This window comes from Alligator mississippiensis, chromosome 2, assembly GCF_030867095.1.
Source record: "Alligator mississippiensis isolate rAllMis1 chromosome 2, rAllMis1, whole genome shotgun sequence".
Lineage (NCBI taxonomy): Eukaryota > Metazoa > Chordata > Crocodylia > Alligatoridae > Alligator > Alligator mississippiensis.
This window is the reverse complement of record NC_081825.1, coordinates 70,671,057-70,694,463: the sequence shown is the minus strand read 5'-3', so window position 1 is coordinate 70,694,463 and position 23,407 is coordinate 70,671,057. Positions and strand designations below refer to the sequence as shown.

The 23,407-nt window shown below is 46.3% G+C and overlaps 1 protein-coding gene across 1 annotated transcript in view; it reads right to left on the bottom strand.

Moving 5' to 3' along the window:
• The window catches only part of LOC102577332 (EF-hand calcium-binding domain-containing protein 6), a 110,130-nt gene extending 87,651 nt beyond the window's left edge, over window positions 1-22,479 (bottom strand). Inside the window, exons 1-7 of the mRNA XM_019481333.2 lie at window positions 22,308-22,479; window positions 7,670-7,779; window positions 6,725-6,825; window positions 6,348-6,425; window positions 4,121-4,297; window positions 2,759-2,896; window positions 1,722-1,822 (exon numbers count right to left, since the gene is read on the bottom strand). Of these exons, the coding sequence (XP_019336878.1) occupies window positions 1,722-1,822; window positions 2,759-2,896; window positions 4,121-4,297; window positions 6,348-6,425; window positions 6,725-6,801 (571 nt within the window). The 5' untranslated portion in view covers window positions 6,802-6,825; window positions 7,670-7,779; window positions 22,308-22,479. The remainder of the gene's footprint in view (window positions 1-1,721; window positions 1,823-2,758; window positions 2,897-4,120; window positions 4,298-6,347; window positions 6,426-6,724; window positions 6,826-7,669; window positions 7,780-22,307) is intronic.
• Between the last annotated feature and the right edge of the window lie 928 nt (window positions 22,480-23,407).

The window sequence follows — 23,407 nt, the reverse complement described above, 5'->3', positions numbered from 1 at the left end:
TAGTAGGGAATCCAGTGCTTGTGAAGGTGGGAGACTGACAGGCCTTCAGAGCAGAGGTTGCCATTCTGTTCAATTGGTGGTCTGTGGAGGAATGCGGACCACTTCCAGGAGTTCAGCAGAACTACTTTTATAATAGTGGTGAAACAGCCCTAGGTTGTCTATCTTTGATATTTCTATTTGGAGCAGAGTCCAGGATTTTTAAATACTTTCCTTTCATGCAAGCAAGCTGAAAAATAATCACCAAACTACACCCATCTGCTTTGGTTTTTCTTTTTAAGATGTTTCTTAGGTGTAAATTCAATTCAGGGACAGATCTGCAAGTGACACCAACATTTGAGAGGCAGAAAGCAGAAAAGAGGGCACAATTAAATTACAGGATGAGCTGGGATGATAAGAACAACAGGGTACGCAGGGAACAAAGAAAGGTCCCCATTTACAGTAGAAACCCCCTACCCAGAAAGAAAAAATAATCAACAAAGATACAAAATGAGCAGGAGAATGAATAACCATGCAGCTGCACCAACTGGATTTAAGTGAGTCTATTTTCTTTTCTCTCCAGTATAGTGGACATGAGGAATCAGGACTAGATATCTAGAATGAGAGCTGTCCCATAAGGGGATCTTTATCTTAAGATGTAGTCCACAGAATAAAGAAGTCTGAGGTTTCTAATTCTGTCATCCAAATCAGCAGCAGTGCAAGCTTCTCTACAGTGCGCTGTCCTTGTTGTCTTCTGTATAGAATTGGGCAGATGACATGGTATCATTGCACAGATAACACACATAAATGTTGACACAACGGAGCATTCAAAAACTCCCAGAAAAGCCTCTGGAGCCAAGGAGAGGCAGTGAGCATGATCTACTTGGGAAGCTACTGCTAAATAAACTACAGTGTGAATTTGAAGTGTAATAGCTGTTCCTCACTAATTCTCTGCATGGATACCCTTATACCACAATAAGAGTGCCTTGATGCAGTTTAAGTTAACTATTTCCAAAGCGCATTAAAAGGGGTACTCACACTGTGGAACAGAGTCCACATAGAAAACTAATGCGGAAGAGCTATTCCATGCTATTTCCCCATATAGGCAACCCAACAGTTGTCTGAGAACCACCAAGATAGTCTAAGTTTTCAGAACCTGTTTAAAGTTCTATAGAAAAAGCTTAGATGTTAGTAAACAGTGAGTACAGTGGAAGATTTGTAGTCTCGATATCTTGTCCCCAGTATGAACTGTACTGAAACCAAATTCACCTTGCACAGGCTACCAAATAGCTATTAGTCAAAAGCTTTTACGATTTAATTAGATTGAGCCACTGATCTAGATGTATATACATATCTAATGCCATAAATCATTCCATTTTTATGACCCTTCTTTTTCTGTATCATTGGAAGAGATGTAAGACAAACTTTTGGGCACAGAGGTTGCTGACCATTGCTCTTAGTGACTGTTTTAATGTACATATGGAGTTAAACATAAGCCATTGTTTTGTCTGCTGTACCTTCTTTTCCAGAACTGAGGATGTGTACTTTGTGCCTGAAAGGCTTGTCTAATATCTTTTCTAACTATATATTTGGTCCAATAAAAGATACCACCAAAACCCCTTGCTTTTCACATGTTTCCTGGACCATCACAGCTATAACACCCTCACCCTACTACTTTATTTTTCTGATAGATGTGAGCATTATTATATGTTATAGATTAAATTAATTGATTTTTCTATTTTTACCTGAAACTTTAGCATTGTTTGAAGATCCGTTTTGGAACTCTGCTCCTAGTTTTTTAAGAAGCAGCTCTCCCTTGAGAACTCCCATACCTTCTGTGTCATATCTGCAAACAGCAAAGCAAGAATGCAGGGGTCAGATTTAGATCACTTTCTCAGAGAATTACCTAATGCTTCCTCCACCTCTCACCTTTCTTTGAACATCAAATATGGTAAAACATTGACAGAGTCAAGCCTACAGGTCAAGTTTTTCCCCAGCACCAAAACTGAAAAATAAAGAGCAGACACTATCAAATCTACCTATTACACACTTTTATAACAGCTGATGCTACCTAGTGGTAAGACAAATAGCTTCATATTGTAACAGGCAAAATAGACTCAGTAGGTCAAATCTTGAGACCACATGGGACCTCATACTCTGCTTCTTCCACTGAGAGTATGGAGCTACAGCTGGGCTCCTGGTTTATCTTCTTAATATTGCACTTCCATGGTATCTGCCATCTGAAGACTCCAAGGGCTTCACACATATTTAGGATTATTTAATTAGGATCAGAATGAAAATTACAGTATAGAAGATCCTCACCAGCAGCAGACCTACTATGTGAAACAAAATGGACTGGTGACAATTCTTTTGACAAGTATTTCTATGGAAACATCAACACCATGCTGTTTTTCCTAACCCATTCATACACTTTACTATTTGCTGGATCCCTAACTGGTGACTGGCCACTGGAACATACTCTATTCAGTACCTTCTCCACAGGTAGGACCTTCCCCACCCCATCTTCTCTGAGATTTCTAGGCTCAGAGCAGCTGCAGATTTAAGGTAGCTAGTGGAGTCCCTGCCTGTCCCTTTTTCTGGACTAAGTACCCAGCATTGTTTCACCCTTTACTTCTCCCCCATAACAGTATTAACATCATCCCTGCACACACACTCACAAAGCAACCACCTAACACCACATGGATGCTGGTTATTGTTTAATGGGAATAAGAAACATCTAAAATTGGCCAAGAGGAAAAAAAAACCCAGAAGCAAAAGTTACCTTTGCCAAAGCTTTTCAAATTCCTCACTGCCCATGGGGAAGCCCAGCTTGCTAAGGATGTTCTTAAACTCAGGCTTCAGAATCCTCACATCACTTTCTGGGTTCTTCTGGGGTATCAGATCAGCAATATCCAGTGACCTGTTCTCAATATACAAGATTGGCCTTAACTTATTTATCCTTATGGAACTTGCCCAGTTACACAAACATTCTTCATTCTCTGGCAAGTACAAAATTATAACATTTCTGTTGAAAAGAATAGCCATATTTGGGAGTCTTCTCTACAGTTACATCATCCCCAATTGGTGGAAAAAACTGAGACAGTAATTAAGTTTTGCTCAATTTTGTTTTTTAAATCTTTAGTGAGCCTTGTTCTATTTCTAAATGAACCTCATAAAAGGGTTCACTTTCCCTCCCTCCTAATCTCACTTTATGGTTTAGGATGCTGACAGGGTCAAACTTGATACAACTTCAGCCTCCACTCTGTAGAATCTTTGATGCTTAAAAGGAAGAACTGAAATCCAAGTATTTGAAAGCTAAAAATAGACTCTATGGCTTTCAAAATATATTGCAATAATGTATTATATATACATCAATTATTGGAGAATTTCCATGTCCAGAGGCAAATTCCCAGCTCCCCTATTTCCCTGGAAAAATCAAGTGACTGCACATACAGAACTCCCATTTCCCTCCATTTCATCTACTGAATAAATTAGGACAATGTTTGGGAGTGGAGAAACAGAGGAGAGAAAGAAGTAGTGCCATTATCTAATAGTGCTATCAAACTATAAATGAGGATCCTGCAGCTAAGAAGCTATACTCGCTGTAGATCTAACCCATGCAGGACCTCCTCTGATTTTTTATGATATATAATAAAGAACAACAAGATTTTTCCCCCTTCTAAATAGGGGGAGAAGGCATTCTGCTTGTATTTCTTTCTTAGAAATATCCGTAAGCAGCAGTATTACTTTATGAATGAAAACTGTGTCCAGTTTCTGTCACTTTGAAATAATCTGCCATGAGGACCACTTATTTCCACCTCCCACTCCCATCATACTCCCCACGACCTGAAGAATCAACTCAGTCAGACAAATTATAACTGGAAATTAGATGGATATTTCTACCAGTAAGTGTTATTAAACATTACAACACCTTACCAGGGAATGTAGTAGATTTGCCAACCCGTGATATTTTTAAATCAAGAATAGATAGATACCTTTCTAAAAGATATGACCTAGGTCAACCATGGGACCTTGTTGTTAATATAGGAATCATTGAGTGAAGTTCTGTTGCTTCTGTTACATCAGAGGTCAGGCTAAGTGAACACAATGATCCTTCCTAGATGTGAAACTATACTGCTTATACCTTTGTTTCACTTTTTCTTTCAGTTGCACATGAACCTGTGATGCAGTCATTGTAGGTCTATCCATATGTCTGTGACTGACTGGATCAAACCAGGCTGGAGCCCCAGAAGTAGCAGGGTCACGGACTGCTGCATATAACTCTTCAAACTTGATAATGGTTTTGTCCTGTAACTTAAGCCTGTTCAACATAGAATCAGGAATGTTTGTTTTTAACTTTATATTTTCTTCAGTGACAGAAAAGATAAAGATCATTTACAGATAGAGAGGCAGAACAAACAAATTGCAACTTTCTTCCTTCTAATACAGGGGTGGGCAATTATTTTGTGTAGAGGGTTGCTTACTGAGTTTTGGCAAGCCATCGAGGGCCGCATGACAGGCAGCCCAGGGCAGATAAATATTAATTTTCTAAATTTGTAAGGGGCCCCGTGGGCCGGATGGATAGAATGGCCTGGCAGGCCGCATCTGGCCTCAGGGCCACATTTTGCCCACCCCTGTTCTAATACCATATATTGGATACAAAAGAGAAATCTAGTGGGTGTCAATTACTTACATACTAGTATTTGTATTAACTGTACTATAATTAGTTAATATGAATTCTACTAAGCTAATGATTATCATGCTGATTATTTACAGTGACTCAGCTCCATGACAGAGAGGCCTATACTCTAAGCTTCCCAAAGAAACAAAAATCTAATTCAGCCTCTTACATAAAAAACCATGGATAAAGGTCAGCAAAATTTAGATAGTAAGACTGGAAAATAATAAAAAGTTTTTAAAGATGACTGTCCCCCGAGGACTAACTCTGTACTTGAAACTCCAAGCTTAGCTTAGCTGATTAATACCGTACAGCAGTGGTGCTGAACCTATGGTCCATGGGCCCATGGAGCCATGTCTTCCAGCCAGTCAGGCTCCTGGTGGAAATTAGCACTCCTCAGGTCCCATGAGCCACACCTGACTACAGAATAGCTCAGCAAGCTGGATCTAATTCAGCATGCAGGGTTGTGTCATCTGGCCTATGGAGCTCCTCATGGGTCACAGAGTTATACAGAAGTAGGGCTGAAAGGGACCTCCAGGGGTCATCTAATCCACCCCACTGCCTGAGGCAGGATCATCCCTATTCAGGCCATCCCATACAACCATAATCTAAACTCTACATAAGACTACTATCAAGCCGGACACAATATAGACCTAACCCCCTAACCTGCCACAGGTAAAGCAGGGGAGCCACAGCAGCTAATGTCCTGATTCTATGAAATGTTGACAACATACATTGAAGAGGTCCCAAGTTGAGGTCCCTTTCAGCCCTACTTCTCTATGACTCTGACACAACCATGTAGGCAAAACTTTATAGTGCAGCCTTGGTTTCTATTTGCTCTTTTCTGGCAAAGTACAGAAAAGTAGTATTTCTTTAAATTATGTCTAACTAACAGAATTTTAAATATTATATATAAAGCTCCTCAAGTTATGAATCTGTGAATAGAAGGAAATTGTATCAACCACTGACAAATATAAATTTGCTCAGTCAGTTGTAATGGTAAATATGCCTGAAATTTTATCAAGAGTAACATGGCTATTACTGTGCTATGATGATTGCTGGAAGGTGATAAGGCAATGATATTCACACAAAGAACCTATTATTGTTAACATAATATAAATATATTATTTCTCAGTAACTATGTAATTATTTTGTTTCAGTGAAGGAAGATAAGTCTGAGCAAACTATTAGGAAAAACTTCGCAGGGTGTATTCTTCTCTCACTTACTCTAATTTTCCACCAATATTATACCACTAGGTCACAGGAGTAATTCATGATTTATGGAGTATTGATGGTTAGACTTGTCATCCATCAGTCTGGCATAATAAAATCAAATCAACCCTGCATTGTGCAGGAAGATGGTTAGAGAACCAACACAGTCCCATGGCAACCTAGAGGAGCCCATGAAGAAGCAGCAGTTTGAAGGACTGGCATCAGGAAAGCTACTTTAAATACTTGTCTTTTAAAGATAAAACGGAGCTTTCAGAATGTAAAAGCATATGTATATTCTAGATCATGCAATTTAGGAGTGTGTCTCTATTTTACACTTAAATAAACCACATTTTTCTAGTTTGAAACACAGACAAAAGCATTATACAAAGAATAAATATTATTGATTGTGATGCATTACAAAGTATTATGAACAGTTTACAAGCCTTTTTCTGGCTTCTTTAGCTTTCATTTGCTCACATACCTTACAAGAAGTTGCTGATACTGCTTGGAGCTCATACACCTCCCCAGAAATTTGATCAGCATCATGAGAAGCACATCTCTATGAATAAAAAAAAATATGCATTATATTCATAGAGTGATTATATTCATTCCATCTCTGTACAGTGAACAAAGAAAAAAATGAGGTACTATCAGTGTGGTAAACAGGAAAAGGGGGGAGGGGGAGAAAAGAGACAGAAAGAGACAGAAAAAAATGTAGAGTATTTTATGGTATTAAATACATGGGAAGGGACACATGGGTTTGCCTGGTTACTTATTGATACACATGCATATGCCAAAGCCAAGTATCAAGTGCTGCATAATGATACAGAAATACAAACTCCTTTGTAAGGTACATACCTATTGACCTGCCCTTTGCCTTCAGGGTCATTGTTTTTGAAGAGTTGTCTCATAGGAAAATACCCTCCAGATCTCATTTTCTCACACAAAAGGTGCTCCAGCTAGAAAATATAAGAGTTCAGTAGCAATTATGCAAATGTCATGTGCATGTCTAACATGCACTTCTTATTCATTTCCCCCCTAAATAAGAATTGAAAATCAGCCATCACATAAAAGATGGTAAGATTTCAGAAAGGAAAATCTAATTCACAATGCAATGATGTATTTTTGGTAACCAACTACTTTCTATAACAATATTCTGTTCAACTGTAAAACTGGCTTTCAAACAGTGTTGAATGTTTGCATTGAGGGACGTTTATTGGTATTGCCAGAATAAATATGAGCTTTGCTTTCCCTTTTATCACTGAACCACGTGTTGCCAGGTTACGTTTTTGAGAAAACCCTTGTAGCTATGAGCCTAATTCTGATGCCTTTATTGATTCCTATTCAGATAAAATTTCCATTGTCTTCAGTGGGACTTTTAAATAATGATCAAGTCAGGACTCCATTCAATAAGGGTAAACTAGTTTTGGAATACTGATGAAAGCACCTGTGCAACATTTCAGAATTCAATTAATACTTTGGAGGATGTTGCTTGGTAACTAATTGTACAGTTATTCCACCTACTGTTTTCTGCTTGATTGAGACCTTTTAAAAACTATGTATTACAAGACTTGAGCTAAACTTGACTGGGGAACTTGTTAAAATTGGAAACTACAGTATGAAGAAAACCATTTTAATAGCCTACTTGGCTTTCAGGGCAAAATAGGGAGCTGTAGGTGCAATTCCTGTATGCCAATTCATAAGGTCGATGACACAGAATGTTAAGTAGCAATTTTACTCCATCCTTACTGATCATCTTTACTGATCTGGACAATATGTGACTGTATGTGATGAAAACCATACCTCGTCAGCATCAGTCCTGAGCTGTGTCCCAGACTGAGACAGTAAACTTGTCCTGCTGCTGGCAAAGCTGCCTCTGCTTTCTGCTTGATTTCCAATGTCAGCTCGTTGCCCTAGGTCATGAAAAAAATCAGCTGAAAGAAAATCTGAGTTGTGTGTATAGATAGAGAGGTTTAGTAGACAGGGTGCAACACCAAGAGTTAAAAGGCCTGGGTTTTTGCCTGAGCTCTGCTACTGATTGGTTAAATAGCCCTATGGAAGCAATTGAGTTTCTTTCTGCCTTGTTTTTCTTAAATGGAGTTTAAACATATTGGGTTACATTTCTATTAATGGTAGATTGATGCAAAGTGTTAAGAAATGGTAAATCAATTATTATGGATTGTGAGAGGGCCTAAAAGGGCAATAGGTTGTTTATAACCATGGCCTGTAACAACCTACAGTGCCTTCTGCTGATGTGCTTATAGCCATCTTTAACACATTGATGTGTAATGGATGGAGTAGATGAATAGATGTTCCAAACTATTATAAATGTACCCATGATACAAACTATGGACAGATAACTGCATCCACATGACACAGTAAAATGGGCTAATTAATGTGGGGACAAGCCAATTGGTATTATCACTCAACACCATTTCCTAGCCTGCCTACACTGCCACTGCTTAGGAGGTAACCCACCAAGGAAAGCACAGCATGCTTGAGGGTGCTGTTGCTGATAAATTAGCATCATGCAAGAGCAGTTCAGAGTGGCTTATTTTCAGATGTTGGCACATGGGAAGCTGAGGCCCTGCTGAGGCAGCCTTTATGGCAGCATTCCCAGCTGTGAGGTGGAAGCAGTGTAGACTTGCTAGCTAGGGACAGAAGTTACACATAAACGGGCTTAAGTGATCAGAAACTCATTTAAACCTGCAACAGAACAGAAATTCATAGATTTCATAGACATTAGGGCTGGAAGGGACCTCAGAAGATCATCGAGTCCAGCCCCCTGCCCAAAGGGCAGGAAGTAAGCTGGGGTCATATGATCCCAGCAAGATAAGCATCCAGTTTGCTCTTGAAGGTGTTCAATGTAGGCGCTTGAACCACCTCCGGTGGCAGGCTGTTCCAGACCTTGGGGGCTCGGACAGTAATTCTTCCTTATGTCCAGCCTGAAACGGTCTTGTAGTAGTTTATGACCGTTCGACCTAGTCGTCATCCCTTAGGGCGCTCTGGTGAACAAACGTTCCCCCAGATACTGGTGGTCACCCCTGATAAACTTATAGGTGGCCAGCAGATCACCCCTGAGCCTGCGCTTTTCCAGGCTAAAGAGCCCCAGGGCTCTCAGCCTGTCATCGTAGGGTCTGCTTCCCTGACCTCTGATCATGCGCGTGGCTCTTCTCTGGACTCTCTCAAGCTTCTCCACATCCATTTTGAATTGTGGAGCCCAAAACTGGACACAGTACTCCAGCTGCGGCCTCACCAAGGCAGAGTACAAGGGGAGAATAACGTCCCAGGATTTGCTTGAGAAGCATCTATGGATGCAAGCCACCGTTTTGGTCGCTTTACTAGCCGCAGCATCGCATTGCAGGCTCATGTTCATCTTGTGGTCAATGATGACCCCCAAGTCTCTTTCCTCCATAGTGCTAGCCAGCGTACCACTGCCGAGCCTATAAGGATGCTGCAGGTTTTTCTTCCCAAGGTGTATTTATGTGCAATTCAGTGCACATAAACCATTTTCAAAATGACCAAAACTGGTTTAAGATAAACCTGGTTGAATGCAATATCAAATTTAACCAATTGAGGTCAAACCAGTTTATGGAACTTCTGTCCCAGACAACCTTCCTGGTTTAAGTTAACTCAGAGCCCCAAGGCCTCTGAGAGCAGGGCTGGTCCCACCCCTCTGCTCTCTAGCTGGACCAGGGGTTGGGGATGGCCAGATGCAGACTCAGCATGGCCCCCTGAGGCAAAGGGGGCAGGGAGGGGATTTATTCCCCCCTCCCTCCCCTCTCCCCCCAGGGGACACCAGCCAGGATCTGCCTGGCCAGGGCAGAGCAGCCCTTGTCAGGCATTCTCCCACCCTCACTGCTGGAGCCGTGGGGGGCATGGCCAGCCCCAGCAGCAGCCTCAAGCGAACAGGGGATGGATGGAGGTTTAATTCCCCTCTCCCTCTCCTGTCCTACTGGCATGGACCCCAGCCAGGGTCTGCCTAGCTTCTCCACCCTGCTTGTGGCTCAGCATGGCTGGGGACCCCCAGAGTCCCCTCCCAGTCAGGGGGAAATCCTGCTGTGCTTTCCCAGCTGCCTGGACTGAAGTTTCATTTGAGGCAGCCCAGGAGAAAAGGCCAGACTGGGGGGAGGGAGGGGAGCAAAATAGCCCTAAGTCCAGGTGGGGATCAGGGAAGGGGCTCAAGTATGTCAGCACTAACACAGAGCAGAGCCATGCCAAGCCGAGCTGAGCATGCAACTGGGGAAGCAGCTTCTGCCCGGCAGCCCCTTCTACCCGCTGGAGAGTCGAGCCAGGGCTGGCTCTGGCCCTGGCCCTGGCCCTGCCCCTGCCCCCACAGTGGCATGCACAGCAGAGGTTCACACCTTCAGCCCCAGCACTATTATCTATGTCCCCCAGCCTCCAGGCGCTGAGCTGGGTATGCACTGATGACTCTTCCTCTACCCGGCAGTGGCAGCAGCACAACATGACAAAGGTCACAAAAGCCTTGGACACAGGTGTTGCGGTGGACATAGTCTTTCTAAACTTTAGAAAGGCCTTCGACACTGTCTCTCACCCCATCTTCATTAAAAAATTAGGTGACTGTAGCATAGATGCCTACACAGTCAGATGGGTCACTAATTGGCTAGAGGGCCGCACCCAGAGAGTGGTGGTGGACGGGTCATTTTTGACCTGGAGGGACATGGGCAGTGCGGTCCCCCAGGGCTCAGTCCTCAGGTCCCCACTGATCAATATCTTCATCGGTGACTTGGATGAGGGGGTGAAAAGCACCTTGTTCAAGTTCTCAGATGACACTTAAATGTGGGGAGAAGTGAGCATGCTAGAAGAGAGGGACAGGCTACAACTAGATCTGGACAGGTTACAGAGGTGGGCGGATGAGAATAGAATGGGATTCAGTACGGTCAAGTGCAGGGTATTGCACCTGGGGAGGAAGAACCAGCATCATACCTACAGGCTGGGGAACTCCCTTCTAGTCAGCACAGAGGCAGAAAAGGATCTTGGAGTCCCTACTGATTCCAAGATGAACATGGGCCACCAATGTGGGGATGTGGTCAGGAAGGCTAACCGCACCTTGTTATGCATCCATAGATACATCACGAGCAGGTTCAAGGAGGTGATTCTCTCCCTCTGTGCAACATTGGTCAGGCCGCAATGGAGTACTGCATCTAGTTCTGGGCACCGCACTTCAGGAGGGATGTGGATAGCATCGAGAGAGTCCAGAGGAGGGCCACTTGCATGATCAGGGAGCAACAGGGTAGGCCCTATGAGGAGAGGCTATGGGACCTGAACCTGTTCAGCCTCCACAAAAGAAGGCTGAGAGGGGATCTGGTAGCTGCCTATAAACTTGCCAAGGGAGACCAGCAGGCAATGGGAGAGTCCCTGCTCCCCCAAGCACTACCAGGATTTACAAGGAATAATGGCCATAAGCTGACTGAGAGTAGATTCAGGCTGGACATCAGGAGGTGCTACTTCACAGTCAGGGTGGCTAGGATCTGGAACCAACTTCCAAGGAAAGTGGTGGTTGTCCCTACCCTGGGGGTCTTCAAAAGGAGGCTAGACAATCACCTAGCTGGAGTCATTTGACCCCAGCATCCTTTCCTGCCCATGGCAGGGAGTCGGACTTGATGATCTGCTCAGGTCCCCTCCGACCTACCAACTATGAAACTATGAAACTATGACTCCTGGTACCAGGTGCCAGGAGCGGGGTTCATAGATTCATAGATTGTAGAGTCAGAAGGGACCACAATGGATCATTGTGTCCGACCCCCTGCCCCTGGAAGCAAAGAGGACCGAGACCAGATGACCCCAGCCAGGTGACTATCTAGCCTCTTCTTGAAGACATCCAAGCGAGGTGATAGCACCACCTCTCTTGGAAGCCCATTTCAAATCCTGGCCACCCTTACTGTGAAAAATTTCTTCCTAATATCTAACCTAAATCCACTCTCAACTAGTTTACACCCGTTATTCCTACTCACTCCCTGGGGTGCCCTAGTAAATAGCGCATCACCTCTTCCCCATTGACCTCCCCTAATAAGTTTATAGGTGGCCACAAGATCTCCCCTCAGCTGTCTCTTGTGAAGGCTGAAGAGATTCAGCTCTCTCAACCTCTCCCCGTAGCGTCTTTCCCGAAGGCCACTAATCATGTGAGTGGCCCTCCTCTGGACCCTCTTCAGATTCTCCACATCCCTCTTGAAGGGCGGCACCCAAAACTGGACACAGTACTCCAACTGCGGCCTGACCAGTGCCGCATAGAGGGGGAGCATCACCTCCTTTGATCTATTAGTCATGCACCTGCTAATGCACAACAAGGTGCAATTGACCTTGTTGATGGCCTCATTACACTGCCGGCTCAAGTTCATCTTGGAGTCAATTATGACTCCAAGATCCCTCTCTGCCTCCGAGCTGCTGAGAAGGACACTCCCCAACCTATAGGTGTGCTGGGGATTCCTCCTTCCCAGGTGTAGTACCTTACATTTACCTTTATTAAATTGCATCCTATGTCTCTCTGCCCATTGATCCAACCTGTCCAGGTTGGCTTGAATCTGCTCCCTGCCCTCCAGTGTACTAACTTTGCCCCATAACTTGGTATCATCAGTAAACTTGGAGAGGGTGCTCTCCATGTCCTCGTCCAAATCGCTGATGAAGATATTAAATAATACCGGTCCGAGGCCTGAACTCTGCAGAACCCCACTGCCCACCTCCCTCCAGGCCGAGAAGGAACCATCCAACACCACTCTCTGGGTGCGGTCCCAAAGCCAGTTGGCCACCCACCTGACTGTGTAGGCATCCACTCCACAGTCTGCTAGCTTCCCAATGAGGATAGGGTGCGAGACTGTATCAAAGGCCTTCCTAAAGTCCAGGAAGATGACATCAGCCTCAGCTCCCTCATCCAGGCAGTGTGTGACCTGGTCATAGAAGGCTACAAGGTTTGTCAGGCAGGATCTACCTGTGACAAACCTGTGCTGGTTTCCCCTCAGCATCGTTTCCCCTGCTGGGCCTGCACAAATGTGTTCTTTGATTATTTTCTCTAGCATTTTCCCAGGGATAGAGGTAAGACTGACTGGCCTGAAGTTACCCGGCTCATCCCTTCTCCCTTTCTTGAAAATGGGCACCACATTGGCCCTTCTCCGGTCCTCAGGGACCTGGCCAGAGCACCATGAGTGTTCAAACAGCTGTGCCAGCGGCTCAGCTATGACACTGGCCAATTCCAGTGGATGGAGGTCATCCGGGCCTGCTGACTTGTACCCATCCAGCTCTTCCAGGAGCTCCTTAACTATTTCAGAACTAACCGTAGGCAGACTGGTGCCATGTGGGCATCCGTCAATGATCAAGGTGGGGGAATTGGCTTGGTCGGTACTTAGAAATACTAAAGCGAAAAACTCATTAAAGAGCTCTGCTTTTTTCCCCACGTCAACCACCAACTGTCCTGATTCGTCCTGCAAGGGCCCTATGTGGCTCTGAGCTTTCCTTTTGCCCGCTATATACCTGAAGGACTTTTTATTGTCCTTGATTGTTGAAGCCAGTCTGAGCTCAAGCCCCGCCTTGGCCTGTCTAACTATTTCCCTGCAATAGCGTGCCAGGGTTCTACCCCTATGATTTCCACACCGCCACTACCATCACTGTCAGGGGGACCCACGCTTGCCATACTGGTAGGCGCTGCCCACACTGCCAAATTGCAGTAAACTGCTGGGCAGGCAGATGGCAGTGGCAGTGGGGAAGCTGTAGGGGTAGCACCCTGCACCTGGCACACAGGGCTGTGCTGCCCCTATGGCTTCCCCACTGCTGCAGCCATCAGGGGGGCCCACCCTGACTATACTGGTAGGCACCACCCACACCACCAAACTGCAGTCAGCTCCCAGGTGGGCAAACGGCGGCAGCAGTGGAAGTAGGGAAGCTGTAGGGGTAGTGCCCCATGTTTGGCACCTGGTACATGGGGCTGTGCTGCACCTACAGCTTCCCTGCCACCACCACTGCTGGTACATAGGGTTGTGCTGTGCCACTGTCACTGCTGCCACCACTGCCACCAGGTAGGGGAAGAGTCAGCAGTGTGCACCCAGCTTGGCACCCAGTGGCCCGGGGGTTGCAGGTAATAGGGCTGGGGCTGAGGGGGCAAATCTGTGCCATGTGTGCTGCTGTTGGGGCCGGGCCCGGGCCCGGGGCCATCCTAGGCACTGCTCTCCCACGGGTAGAAGGGGATGCCAGCAGGAGCTGCTCCCCCAGCTGCATGCTTGACTTAGCTTGGCTCTGCCCTAGGCTAGCACCGACACATTTGAAGCCCTTCCCCACCTCCTGCCAGCCTAGGCCCCTCTGCTTGGCAGGGCTCGTATCCAGGATGGAGCTGCCACTATCCCTCTATGAGTGTCCCCACCCAAGCTTGAAGCCGTTTCACTGCCCTCCTTCCCCCCAATCTGGTCTTTGCTCCTGGGCTACCCCAAGTGAAACCATGGCTGGGAAGGTTCACCAGGATCTCTCCCTCTCTGGGAGGGGGGCTCTGGGTGTCCCAGGATGTGCTGAGCCATGAGCAGGGGGGAAAAGCCAGGCAGACCCTGGCTAGGGTCCCTGAAGACCAGGGTGGGGGTTTAAACCCCTCCCCAATCATACTCAGCCTGCCGGGGCCTAGCCATGCTCCCCTCAGTTCAGCTTCCCTCCAGCCTGAAGGGAAGGTAGGGCTTACTCTAGCACCACCCAGCTTCTGGCTTTAGCCACTGCAGGCAGGTGGCTACATTTCCAGAATCAAAAGTGAATGTCTATTCACTTGCTTGCTGGTTCGATCTACACAGCTTAGACTAACCTGCAAAGATTGAATCTATTCAGGCTTGGGGTTTTTCAATGTCCATACCTAGCTGCTAAGACTATCTGTAACAGAGATGTAAAGCAGGTTATTCTGTTTTTTTTTCACTTCTGTCTGTTAGTATATTTATTGTGTTGTGTTCTTTTCAGAATCTCACAACTGTACTCCTCACAGGTTTCTTGGTCTTTTCTCCCCCATTTTATATAAAACAGCCCCAAACAAAAGGAATTGAAGTGCTGAAAAATTAAATAATTTAATCAACCTCAGTTCAGTTGCTTTGGTGAGAGCAATCCTTATACACAACAGGACACGTTCAGTCAAGACCACTATTTATATTATCAGCTCCTCCAAAAAGAGGATACCAAAAGAATAACTAATGTGTGAAACCATACATCAGCAACAAGTAGACACCAGTGTATGTCAATCATTCAAGAAAATACTATAATATATGAAAACTGAGAGACCCTCCCCCTTTTTTTTAACTTTCTGCTAAATCTGCTTTAGCACTGACTAATATACTGTATTAAGACCATTAGCATTGTGGGTCTGAATTTCAAGGGTCATGTTTTACATGCATGAGCATCAGAGTAAAACCTTGAGCAAAAAGGCACCCATAACACTGCACCTCTGAGTATTGGAATAAGTATCACCATTTGCTTTCCAAAACCAGATTTATGCATTGACATGATTTAAGTTTAATGTGTAAAAGTCATGTGCTATTATAAACTGATTAGATCAGTGGTGTTTAACCTTCTGGCCCTGTGGGCCAGATGAATTATGCGGGGCCAGTCTACAGGCCTATCCCATGCCTAGTCTGCGGGACTGATCCAGCACAGGATTGGCACGCAAAGTTGGTCAACAGGTGCAATTGGGTGTGCTGGCTCAGCCCCATGCACCAGATCTGGCTACAGAGTTATCCAACATGCCAGCCCCACCACACGCTTGCACAATGTAAGACATAGGACCACGGCATCTGGTTCACAGGGCTCCCCGCAGGTCCAGAAATTTGTCAGCAGGGGAGCTCCAATTAATACTGACACCATTTTCCCATAGCCAAATATGTGGACCCGTGGGAGCCCCACAGGACAGATGATATAGTTTTGCAGACCAGATCTGGCCCACAGGCCAGAGGTTAGGCACCACTGAATTATACCAAATTATACTTTTCTCTGAAGCCTGTCCAGCCCCACCTTGCAAAGTGACATTCTCCTTAGGCTATCACCTCTCTCCTGGCTGGAATCAAATATGTGGACCTTTCACTTCCTCCTCCTCCTCCTCGTGCCCACTGTTACCCCAGGGACCCTTTCCCAGCTGGGGTTTCAGGCTGCCAGGCACTGGGCAGCCCCTTCTCATGTGATATGACATAGTCCTCACATCCAATGGGGTTGTGAGAGTTTCACTCTCCAGATAAAACCACTTCTACAAAGCATCTTGTAATTACCCAGGATAAATAGGCTCAAATTGTGTGTGGACAGCAGCCAAGAGGCTCTCAAAGTGGATTCACTGCCCAGAAACACCATGAGCATAAGGTTCTACTGCAGAGCAGAGACCAACAGCCCTGAGCAGGTGACCCTAGGCACCCTTGGCTGTGATCAGTCACAAGAAAATGTCATGGGTAGTACAGGAGACCTAGCACCAATATGTTAATTAGATTTTGCACAGCTAGATGGCACCCTGCAGAATCAATCAAACAATGACTGCTTGTGGGTGCTGCTGGTACCTTGATTTTTGCTTTAAGAGGAAGTGTTTGGCAGAGTTGAGAAAAGGAACAATTAACAGCTAGGGCTCAGAACTCCTGCAGCTTGTCTCCTGGAAACACAGTGAAATTGGATTGTTACCAGGAGGCTTATGACAAACATCTAACTTCTCTGCAGGTGGAAAGGTTGTTCTACATGTGCAAATTCCCTTACATTATAGCTGTGTTTATCTAACTGGTGAATGCAGCAGAATTTTAGAGTCCTTGATACAAATGAATGGGAAAGCAGAAGAAAGGAACGAGGAAATATAAATGAATGATGAGATAAAATGCAAAATAAAAATATATATATATCTAAGGCTGTTAGAGGAGCATCAGTGTGGCTATAGCTACAAAGTATTCTCTTTTTTTATTTTTTAATCCATAACACTCATATGTAGTGGTATTTAAATTTAAAAGGGAGCTCATGACCCAAAAAGATTTGAGAACAGGATCTGCAGCTTGGCCAAAACTTAGGAAAAACAAGTCTGATTCTTCTTTCCCCTCCTAATCTTCAGCTAGTATCCTATACTAAGTTCATTCACTGGGATGATGCTTAGGAAGGGAACTTGTAGCCTGAATATTTTTGCCTATTTTGTCCTTTTGCTATTTAGCCTTGGTTCTCACCATCTTTCTCTTCTGCACCACAGTAGTGATGCTCAACCTTCCAGCCCTGAAGGTGGATCCTACACACATGGTTGGTCTACAGGCCCGATCCAGCATTGGGTCAGCATGCAGCATTGGTCCAAAGGTACCCTTGGTCTACCAGCCTGACTTCATGTACCCAATTCAGACCTGTGTCACTGTCTGTGATAACAAACAGGGCCACATCATCCACCTGCAGGCTCTTCTCAGCTGCAGAAAACTGAAGCAGGGGAGCTACAATTAACAGTGCCATTGCTCCCCACTGCCAAATTTCTGGATCCATGCGGAGACCCCTGAGCTAGACGACATGACCCTGTGGGCCAAAGTTTGAGCACCCCTGCACTATAGAATCTGTAGGGTGGTCCTATCTTCTCATCCTGCTTACCCTCACCCCTCTACAGCTCCCACTACTTCTGTCTCCTCTCCTCTTCTCTCCAACCACTCTCCACCACCACACATCCAACCCCCATTCCAACATCCCCTATGGCTTCCTCCTACTCACCTCCAACATTGCCTCCCTCCACTTCCCACACTCATCCCTACTCTCCTCCCACTATTCCTGCCCTCAGAAACACGCTCCTCCTCTTCTTTTGCTATCTCTGGAACACACACTTTAAAAAAGATTTCAAGCATCCACAACCTCTTCTTGTCTCGCTCCTCCCAGCTCCTGATTCTCCAAGATCCTTTTTTCTGACACTGCCTCTGCAGCTGGTCTCCCTCTGAGGCCTCTCTCTGATTCTCCCCACCCAGGACTACTTCTTCTCACAGTGCTGTTACTTCTAACCTCCCCTTAATTCTGCATTTCCCATTTTGTCTTCTTATGAACAACCCTGCATCTGACACTTCTCCAGTTCGATGCTTGCAATTCCTTTCCATCGCACTTCAACTTGTGGCTCTTTCTCTTCTTCTCCTCACATTTTCCCATGCTCACCCTCATATGACTTCAAACTCAATGCCGACTGACCATCAGCTGCATATTTATTGCTCTTGACTCCCTATTTGACCTACAGCTCTGATTTAACTCTCTCTCATCAAAAGAAATTCACCAAGCACTGCTTTCTCTGAGTTGCCAGCAACTACCAGCCCCCTCCTTCACCTCTTGTCAGTCAATAGGTCCATGACATCCAGTCCACTCTCATCAAAGAGTTCTCAGATAGGCAATGGACAAAAGCATCTTTCAATGACTTTAAAGGGGAGAGGGTACTATAACTGTTACATTGGAATGAGGCTGTAATGATACCAGTTAGCTAAACTGCTGAAACTTTAACCCCGAATGAAGTAAGGTTTAAGATGCAACAGTTTTGTTAAACTTCACTACAGATGTAACAGTTGCATCATAGCAGTATCATTTGCCATCAATATACTTGTTATATCTATCTATAATCACAGACTGTAGATAGAATAATTAGTACTTTTCATATATGTTGGCCTTAACCTCCACAGAAAAAAGGAGGAACACATAGAGAAACACAAGGTTAGTGGCCTTATTGTCATCAGCAGCCCAGAAATTCTGGGGCTAGGCAAAGACATTAAAAAAGCCTGAGCCTGAATTGATTTAATCTTTGCAGGTCTAACCTGGCTAGGCTAAATCACTTTGTAACTGTATAAAGGTCGCAGAAATGCAGGCACATGCCTGCAGTGGCTCAGGCTAGAAGCCTAGGGGTGCTAGAGCAGCCCTCCTGTCCCTTCCACAGCAAGGAGCTGAGGTGGGGCATGGCCAGGCCACAGCAGGATGCTCTGGTTAGCCCAACAGAGAATTGATAACACCTATAACTCAGTGTTTATCACCCTATTAAGAAAACAACAGAGGGACATTACCAGCTACCTGTTGATTCCGCCTGCTGATTCTACCTGTTGACTCAGCACAGACTGTTGCCAGCATGTGGTCTGCTAGGTAATACACAGACACCTCTCCACAAGGCAGAGGAGAGGGGGGAATTCCTGCTTAGCAGGAAGTGGTGAAGGGGAGGAGGGAAGCAGCCTGCAGTCTGTGCCAGAGCTGTAGCCAGGGAGCAGAGGGGAGGGGCCAGCCCTGCTGTGGAGCAGAGAGCCCATCCAGCCCAGACAGCATTCTGGGATGCTGGGGATGCCTGGTTTATCTTAAACCAGCAAGGGGTCTGAGACAGACATTGCATAAACCAGTTTGACCCAAATCAGTTAAGTCTGATACTACATTCAACCAGGTTTATCTCAGATCAGTTTCAGACATTTTCAAACTGGTTTACGTGCAATGAGCATCTGTTCTATTACAGGTTTAAACCAGTTTCTGATCACTTAAACCAGTTTATGTGTAATGTCTGTCCCTAGCCTGGGAGGCTGCAGCTGCTTGGTACTCTAGAAAGTTTTCTGTGCTCATCCTGTAAATAATCTTCTAGCCATTGACTTGACGTAAAGTCCTGCCTCAGAGCCATTGCTCCCTCTGTACAGGAACCACATTTGCAAGCATTTCTCCTCTGTGTCTTCCTTTTGCTTTCTGGTATTGATCTGATTGTGGGTTTTCTCCATTCTTCACAACCATTATCTCTCTTGTTCAACTGCAAGGCCTGCCCTGTCAAACCCTAGCCCTGGCTTGTCACCCACAACCATTTCTTCCACGTGGGTTTTTGCACTTCCCAACATCTCCAGTGGCAATCCCATGACCCAAACAGATTTTAGTATTATTTAATTAATTATGTGTTCGATTTTATGCCACCCTTTCCAACAAAGGCTCAAGGCAGTTTACAGTACAATAAAATGAAATGAAAAAGTGAAAAAATTAAATTAATGTAAAATCTACAACAGTAAAATTACAAAAATGTAATATAGATCTGAGGTTGTATAGAAAAATATAACAGCATAAAGGTAGAATATAATATCAGGTAACTGTAGTAGTCCAGTTCTTATTATCCTTTTTATACCATGTTTTTTAGACAAGGGAAAGTGTTTTAAAAATTCAATTTCTGCTCCTCCATTTCCATCATCTTCTAAATTAAACAACTCTACTTCTCCAAGGGGTGTCTCTCACCTTAAATAAAACCCGAAAAACACCTCCTCCCATCTTCTTGACTCTCCCTTGCCCTCCAACTACTGCTACTCTTCCATGCCATGTCCAAGCTCAGTAAACATGTTGTTCACAATGGCTGTCCTCTCTTTTCGTCCTAGACCCTCTCCAACTCAGTTTCCACCCTTTACACCCAGCTAAAATCATTCTTGCTAAAGTCACTGATGACATTTCTTAGCCAAACTTTGGAACTAATTCCCCATCTTCACCCTTTTTGACCTGCCAGCTAGGCAGCTACCTTCAAAACCATCCTCCTTGTCCTTTATCCTGTAACATTGCCTTCCCTGGGCTTCCATAACTTTTCCTTCTTCCAGTTCTCCTCCCACATGTAACTGCTGCATTAGCATATCCTTCAAAGATCCTCCATGGCTGTCTGCGTCCTCCCCCCAATTTTTTGTGTAAGTTCAAGAAAGTGGTCCCTGGTATACATTTCTTCCCTCATTTTTCTTTATTTTAGGGTTTTCTTAGCCACAAACACAAATTCAACTGCCATCTCTGAAATGGCGCCATTTCAAAGATTGACACCTCTCTACTGTAAAGCAAAGGGCAGATCCCAAGCAGGCAGCACACCAAAAACAAACCCAGCAGATCTACATGTGCACTTTAATGAGCATTAGCCTACTTTAGTGCTCATTAAAAGGTCACTAAAAAAACTGTGCTATTTAGTTAATGCACATTAAAAAGGCTAATATGCATTAAGCATCACTTAAAAACCATGGTTGCCTGTACACAAGTGTGGAGGCTGCTCTGATTAATCGAGTCTGCTGGAATATGGCAATTACTGTGCTCCAGCAGCCTCCCATGTTTTGTGTATCAGCATCCCTGTGCTTCAAAATGGCAGCAGGGGTGCTTGAGCTAAAGCTCACTGAATGGGCTTTAGATCAAGCGCCCCTGCCACCATTCTGAAGCGTAGGGATGCTGATACATGACATTGGGGTGTTTTAATTAGAGCAGCTCTCATAGCACCTGAAGCATTTCTGTATCGGCATCCCCACACTTCAAAATGGCAGTAGAGGTACTTTATCTAAAGCTTGTCAGAGTTTTAGTTAAAGTGCTCCTGCCACCATTTTGAAGCATTGGGACATTGATACACAAGAAGCAAAAGCTGGCTGGAGAGCACTAATCAGGATGCTCCAGCAGACTGATTAATCAAATTTGCTCTAACACGCTGTAATTACAGCTCAACAGATCAGCCTCTGTGCTGTATAGAGGCACACTGAGGACGTCTATACACTGCCCTAGGGTGGAGTGGGAGGGGGCACATTAATTAGAGCATTTGTAATTAAAGCGCCCATAGCATCACAGGTGTTCAGCATCCCTTTTCAAAATGGTGGCGGGAGTGCTATAACTAAAGCTGATTGGATGAGCTTTAGTTAAAGCACCCCTGCCGCGATCTTGAAACACTGGGACACTGAATACAAGTGACACCAGGCTGCTTGAGCCTGCTAATTACCACGGTCCAGCAGACTGGCAACAGACTGATTAATCAAATTTGCTCCAACACATGCTAATTAGCACAGGTTAGAGCAGAGCTCTGTCACGTGGACAGGTGCCCTAGGGCGTTTATACACATACATTTGTCTGCTCCGATGCACCAGAAATCCAGTGCATCTGAGCTGACTTGATTAATTGTGTCTGCTCCACACGTGACCTGATGCACCCAGGCACCGTGGCACGTGCATTTGTATAAACAGCAAAATATGCGTCCGCACTGAGGAAATGGCGATAGCGCGCTTTTGAACTAAAACCCCTTTGATGCGTTTTAGTTCAAAAGTGTGCTGCCGCCATTTCCTCAGCACTGATATGCATGTCACCATTTATACAAATGTGTGCGCCGCAGCACCGGGCGCTTTTAAAAGCATATGTGCATGCATGTGTACAAATACCCCCGGGGACTGGATTTAACACACATTAACTGAAGCGCATGAATGCAGGTGTAGAGGCGCCTGCCAGGATGTCCAGCAAACTTGAGTTCCTTCTTTCACAAAGTCGCTATGTGGGTGGAAGAGGGAATGGCCGGAGAGGTGCATCTGGACCTCGGCAAGGCTTTAGGACGAGGTCCTACCACCTTTTCTGAAACCAGCTGGGGACCCGTGTGCGGGACAACACCGGGACGAGGCGGTGGACAACGAGTCTGCAGCCAGGGGTTTGGCGCTGCTCGACCTGGGTGGGCCCGCCCGGAGACCTCCGGCCCGGCCCCTGCCCCCCCCCCGCCGCCGCCCGCACTCACCCACCGCGGGCAGCCAGGGCTCGGCCGGGGACAGCGGCGGCGGCGGGGGGGCCCGGCCGCGCAGGGCCAGGCGCTCGGGGCGGCCGAGGCGGGCGCTGGGGTGCGGGATGGCGGGCAGCGGCCGGGGCGAGGCGGCGTGGGGAGGCGGCGGGCGCCCGCCGGGGCCCCGCGCAGCCATGCGCTCCGCTGGGAGCGGGGCTGCAGCCGCCGCCTGCGGGGGAGCCGGCGCCGCGCTCGTCCCTCCCCTGCAACACGGGGTTGCCAGCGGCAACCGGCGCCCGAGCCCGGCCTGGCCCGGCGGCGCCCGCCGCGCTCCCGGCTCCGGGGTCGTGGCACCCAACCCTGGGCTCCCGCCCTGGCCAGAGCCTGGGACTTGCCTCTCCACAGCCCCCCAGCCCCCGGCCTGACCCTGCACGGCTGGGACCTGTCCCCTGCCTCCCTGCCCTTCCCCGGTGTCCTGGCCGAGCAGCCCAGCGCGGCCCCCATCACAGCTAGGGAGCCGAGAGACCCCAGCTGGGGAGAGGGGGTGGCGGGTGGCCCTGGAAGGAAGGGGTGAGAGGGCAGCGCAGAGCCCAGGACTGGGGCCGTGGGCACCTCACGCCCACACGGGGCACCCAGCTGCTGCCTTTGGGCTTCACACCATTTACAAGGAGCGCCCCGCAGGCGCCACGTGACACCTGGGAAGCCGAAGCCTAGAAAGGGGCAGAGAGGTCTGCCCGCTGCAGGGCTCCTCAGGCCAGGCACCAGCTCTGGCAGACAGGGGCTGTGGAGAGTGAGGCTGAAGCTGCTCAGCTACCAATCTGGAACTGGGTGTGGTGAGCATGTTTGTTATTACCCTGAAATAGAACAGTTTTTTGATAGCATACTGTTAGGTTAACAATAATTTAGATTATTAAGAAGTATTAGCTTTGCAGCTGAATACAAGGCATGACCTGTGGCCTAGCAATGCCGCTGACCACAAGGCAAAATGCTAGCTAAGCCTTTGCTTGTGTCAGGTAATCATTTTAACTGTGTTAAGCATTTTCTGAGTAAAATGCAGCAAGTGAATCTGTGTCTATGTGCTGTAAACCAGATACAGCAAGGAGCAAGATAACACAAAG